At 40.3% G+C, this 6,000-nt stretch overlaps 1 protein-coding gene across 3 annotated transcripts in view; it reads left to right on the top strand.

The window, feature by feature from the left end:
• Positions 1–5,492, top strand: part of LOC121945323 (zinc finger protein 516-like) — a 54,506-nt gene extending 49,014 nt beyond the window's left edge. For 2 of the 3 annotated variants that reach the window (XM_042489446.1, XM_042489445.1), the window contains exon 5: positions 3,512–5,492. In XM_042489446.1, the coding sequence (XP_042345380.1) occupies positions 3,512–3,723 (212 nt within the window). In that variant the 3' untranslated portion in view covers positions 3,724–5,492. Of the gene's footprint in view, positions 1–210; positions 282–3,511 lie in introns of all 3 variants that reach the window. The other variant, XM_042489447.1, reaches the window with a different exon arrangement.
• Positions 5,493–6,000: the final 508 nt, after the last annotated feature.

A 6,000-nucleotide genomic window follows, 5' to 3' on the forward strand; every position in this document is an offset into this window, starting at 1 on the left:
CCATCATCATCACTGCCAGGTCCCCTCTATTAGCAAGGGTGCTGGTGGCAAACGCTACAGAGCGCGGGTGGTGGTGGTGGAAGGGGGGAAAAAAAATTGCTTGTGTGGATCTGGTAGAGCTTTTAACCGAATGCCCTCCTCCCCTTCCTCCTCCTCCTACCCCCACCTCCTCCTCCTCCTTTTCCTCCCATCCTCCTTCTCCCCCCACAGTTGGGTTTGATTTTAACGGACTCCACAGAGGTACTGACGCTCACACCACCGCTTCTGAAGCTCCCAAACAAGTATGTGGCACGATGGCTAACCACTGGGCTCCCTCATCGCTTCTGCATGTTTTTCGTATTATTATTGTCTCACCTCCGCATGTGTGTCTTTGTCAGTCCCGCACCCCTTCCCATTCTTTTGTGAGTGGGTTTTTTTTTCATGTGTAACAGTCACATGTGGCACCCTCTGCACCTGGCATTAACACCTGGCATTCTCACATGCTGCTGGATCACACCTGACATCAGCGTGTGTATCCAGTATACTCATCACAGTTGATTCATTGAAAAAACGTCCAATTTTAGTTTTAATTACACCTGAAGGGGTAGAGGTTTTTTTGTAATTTATTGTGGAAACGCTACCATATGGTTGTAAATTTACCTAAATACAATAATAATGGCACCTCTTTAGTTGGTAATTTCTTGAAAGGTCCAGTGTGTAGGAATTAGGGGGATATATTGGCTGTTATTATCTACTTAGGGAGTGGGTTCTCGTCAAAGAGATGTCCAACTTGCACCACCATGTTTCAACAGTAGACCCCAAATGGACAAACCAAATGCTGACTTTATATCGGGCCTTTTTCGTGTTTTCGTGCCAGACACTGTAGTTAGCAGGCCTCTCCAAAACAAGAGGGCCCTTACCCAAGCTGAATTTTTTATGTGAAACTCAACTTGACTCGACTCAAATTCAAAGGAAATTCTATGTGCATCAAAAACACAAAAAATACATAAAAGACAACATAAGAAATAAATACAGAAATATATAAATTCCCCAGCTCAAGTGAAACCAAAGATACTGCTCAAGTTAAACAAAGATACTCCTACCACTTTGAACCAGAAATGGAAACGGTTTGAAAAACAGCGTCAAAATCGTCAAGTAAAGTGCAGTGCATTGGCAGTACATAAAATTCATAGGACTATATAATCAAGGTAAGAAAATAGGTAAATAAAGAAGTAATATATAATCAAAGTATATAATCTTAAATCTATCTAACACAAAAATCCATGAAAGACAGCAAGTTGGGCTAGCAAAATAAGTTTGTCAATGGCTTAATTCAGTGTTTTTACTGGTCTAAATCACTGGGTCCATTTGTTTTTGGAAGGAGACCTCTGCAAATAACTCTGCTCCTGGTAAACACTTCTGACACATCTTGATTTTAAGTTATGAGAGATATAAGTTGAGCTCACATTAGCAGGTGCTGGAATAGCAGCCCAGACTAGTGAAACAGCGTAGGAGAAACACTGATTTGTAATGTGAAACTGCTTTATTCAGTGTTTTTACATGTTTAAATCATGGGCACTGTTTGTTTTGGAGAGGAAGAAACCTCTAAGGGTTAATTTGACTCTCTGTAAAAACTTCGTGAACATGTGAATCTTAAGTTATCAGAGAACAAAGTTGAGTTCAAAACTGACATGCCGAACAGCATAGGAAAAATATTCATTTGTATCATTAAACTGTTTTATATGGTGTTTTTATTGGTGTAAATCACCATGTCCATTTGTCATGGCGAGGTAAAGACCTCTGCTGATAATCTGACTCCAGGTAAAAACCTCCTAAACAAAGTACACTGAAGGAATTCTAACCGGTAAAAGTTTCAGCTGTGTGCAACCTGCAATCCTCACCATTAGATGCCACTAAATTCTGCTAAATCTTGCACACTGTTTCTTGTTAGACTCAAGTAAGATTCTCAGCGATTCTTTGTATTATTCAAGCTTGGGTTTGTTTATGGCTGCACATAATTTACATTTTCAAATATATACAATCAAATCTGTAACCACGCACAATTGTAATTGTAAATGTTACAAATTCAACACATAAATATAGCCTAAAACCAGTTCAAATGTCATGAAACAAGTTTAGGAAATCTCTAACTATTAATAAATAAAATAAGAAAATAAATAGCAGATTAACCAGTAATGAAAACGCCTGGTAGTTATCAAGAAAATGGCAAAAGAAAAGTGTTAATGGGTTTTTAAACAAACATGTAAAACTATAAGAATAGCAACACATTGCCTGTAGTTTCTTTCTTGTCTTTAAAGAGTTTTTAGAGTCAGTCATCGAGACAAACGTCGACGCAGAGGAGGAACACAGGAGAAAATCTGTTCTGTTTTGACATTCGGAGTAGAGCTTGGTTCTACACGCTGCGCCTCCATCTTAATTAATCACACACATCTCATATACACACACACACGCAGACTCAGATTTACCGCACGCTATGAATGATGGGAGCAGGCGCGGCGGAGGGGTCCAATTAGATGTAGTGTTGACGCTGCTTTACGGTGACGATAACCTTTATTATAATGTAGTGCACCGGTCCCGTCAGCGATGTTTTCTCGCAGGACAGTGTCGTGGAGGTTCTCGCTTTCTTCTCACGTCTCGCCCTCGCCATCTCTCCAGCTGTTTTTTTTTTTTTTTTAGATTTTTGTATGATTAATTATACCTTTTTTGTTTTTATCTCTCTCTTCCTCACCACCTCCACCACACACACCCCCACCCTACCTTTCTTTCTCTCCGTTGTGTTTCTGATGATGTATGATAACAGCTATATTTCCCTGTTTCTTCTTCAGGGAGAAGGGTGCGGGAGGGGGCACGGGGAGTCATTTGTTTTCCCGCTTTGATACTCTTCCATTTATCAAAATGATAATTAGGTGCAATTAAATGGCAATCTCATTTGTTTTGTTCAGGTGTGTGTTGCCTATTTTCTTATTAGTCTTTTTTTTATATATATATATATTTTGTCGAGGTGTCTGTGCCATTGTAGGTCAGTCTAATTAGAAGAAAGAGTATAGGGTGTGTGTGGAGTGTGTGTGTGTCGTGGCATAGGATGGCCTGGCTGATTTAGGGAAATACAAAGAGACAAAAGTGGGACTGCTCAGATGTCGGATGTTTGGCACTCTTCTCCAGATGGCAGGAAAGAGAAAGGAAGTCCATCTGGGTCGAACTAAACTTTTTTAAAAATGAAATTAGGTGTAAAAAATGAAATGTGAATGGTGCTCTTGACTTACATAATACTCCCCTATTTTCGGTTGAATGTCACCATGTGTCTTGGTTTATGTTTGTCTCTGTGTTTTGCTTGTTTCTCCATTTTTCTTTTTTTTGTTTCCACCGCAGCGAGTTTCATCCGTGGCTTTACATTGTTGTGTCCTGTTAAATCTCCTGTATATTCTAAATTCTCGTCCTCTCCAGTCCCATGTATGATGTCCTCTCTCTGCCTCCGTCTGACCTTTCAACTTAATCTGTGTGTGTTCCTCAGGGGAGAGGCCATTCTGCTGCCAGCTCTGCCCATACCGAGCCTCTCAGAAAGGGAACCTAAAGACGCACGTCCAGAGTGTCCACCATATGCCTTTTGACAACAGCCAGTACCCAGACACAAGGAGCTTGTTCCTAAATCAGGAGGAGCGAGGAGCGCTGGCTGCCAAACACCCACCAACGCCACAACAGCATCAACAACAACAACAACAGTAGACTGTCTGATAAACTGGGATCTAGACTTGGGACCTGAGTTGTCAGGGACTACACCATTCCTAAAAATCAGAGGACTGGAAGAAGGACCCTTGATAAACTTTTTGAGCCTCTCCTCTTCAGCCCATCAACTTTGATGACCTTAAAGGACTTTTCTATTATGAAGGCTCTTGTTTTATTTTGTTTTTAAAGTAAGAAGCTAGTCAAAGCTGTGTTAGGCAATTCTTAAATCACAATGTGGGCCTGCAGCAGAGAAGCGTGTCTATCTATTAACAAAAATAAATCCTGAAGTTAAAAATTCAGGTGTCAGGTGTGCATGCAAATGAAAAACCTTCTCCACGTAGAAGACATTAAATGCAAAGTGTTGACTCAGCAGAAAACGTGGACTCGCAGGGTGCCTGTTGGCTCAGTAGATAGAGCAGGCGCCCCATGTATAGAGGTTGTGTCACCGCCTCTCTCTCTTCCCCTTTCACACTTGTGCTGTCCTATCAATTAAAGCCAAAAATGCCCCAAAAAATATCTTTTAAAAAAGAAAATGTGGACTCACAACAATCGATCTTTTGCTTGTTGTGGTCTTCTCAAGTTTGGAAGTTTGCAAAAATGAGCAGATTGCGTATCGTTTACATCACCTTCAAGGATTATAGAAGCCCTCAAAAGAGTTACCTCTTGCTGCCATTTCAAAGGTTCCAACAAGAGAGGTTGCCTAGTGCAGCTTTACAAGAAAAGCAAAGTTGTTTTCATGTAAAGAAGCAGAAAAAACAGAACTTGAATGCAACTGCTTTTAATCAAGGACTGTGGCATTGCATGGCTGCTGTAGTTGCCCCTCCTCTTCCCCTTTCTTTTTTACTTTAGTTTTATTGTAAAAGAATTTGTGCATTCCTCAGGACACCAATCATCAGAGATGAGATGAGAGAGAAGATGCTCTGCAATTCATCAACAGTCAATTGATGCATTTGCAAGTTCGTTTCCCTCTGGGTTCTCAAAGATGAAGACTTGCATCTGTCTGTGCGTGTGTGTGTGTCTGTGTGCACGAGTGTGTTAAACTCACTTCCCTCCACTGCGGAGTGTAATGTTAGGAGTGCAGTGACCACTCTGAGACTGTGTAGCTGATGATTAGAAGGAGGGAGAGAGGGCTGGAGAGAGGTAGGATAAAAGAGAGAGAGAGAGAGAGAAAGAGAGAGAGAACGCTAATGGGGGTGTCTGCTTTAGTGCTCATTAAAAAGAGGGTGCGTTTTTTAATAGCCAATATAAATGAGCGTACCATTTTTATGGCCATTCAATTATTGTCCATTTAAGAGGAAGGGACTGAGTGGAGGCAGTTTTCCTCCATAACTCCATCATATTAAGTAGCGCTTCCGACACTTCTGACTTTGAGTTAGACTGACTTCAAAACAGTGGGTGATGACAGGAGGACGCTTGCTCAGCTGTGCACATATTAAACTCTCACTTGCGTGCTTGCATAAGAGAGAATGGTACTGCTAGTGTTAGCCAGCAAAGATACATTTTAATTTCATACTGCTGGAGGGCAAAACTGACTTTTTGGCCTGTTTAAGACCAGGCCCAAAAGTTGTAAACAAAAAAAACAACCAACCCAGTGTCTCTGGTAAAATCAGCAGCACAAAATACTTAAGCACCAATGTAATCTGAGGGGTCTCAAGAAATAATCCAAAAACACCTCTTATACACAAAGTTAGGATGATTTTTTGTGACTTTTCCAATCATTCCTTTTTTCTTGTTTAAAAAAAAAAGTTTACCTTTCCAGGCCTCTAAAATGACTCAAATTTAAGGGTAACTTTGGTATTTTTCAACATGGACCCTATTTTCCCATTTTTTTATTTTTTTTTTTTAATCCAAGTGATTAATGAGAACAAGTTTTAGAATAGATCAAGTACTGAGAGAGACTGTTGCAGCCTGCAGCCGCAAAACAGGCTGCAATGTAATGTAAATGGGCAATTGTGCACTGGCCATTATCGTTCACTCAAAGTAATTGTTTTTGCCACCGACAGGCTCAATTCTTGTTTTGAGAGTCTGACAACATTATGGGAAGGATTCCTAAAGAAATAGACCTTTTATTTAAAGAGCAAGATCCTCTTTATTCAACCAGAAACGGCCCAAAAATCACTTTCACTAAACTCACCAGACTCCATTAAAAAAAACAGTAATTCTACCATCATAAACAACACTTAATTCAAAATCATTAGAAACAAAATAAAACTCAGAGAGGCCGCTTTGGTTTACCTTTAGGCTAATCTAACTATTGTTTGCTCTGGTTTGGTTGAA

The sequence above is a fragment of the Plectropomus leopardus genome, chromosome 7 (assembly GCF_008729295.1).
Source record: "Plectropomus leopardus isolate mb chromosome 7, YSFRI_Pleo_2.0, whole genome shotgun sequence".
Classification (NCBI taxonomy): Eukaryota; Metazoa; Chordata; class Actinopteri; order Perciformes; family Serranidae; genus Plectropomus; species Plectropomus leopardus.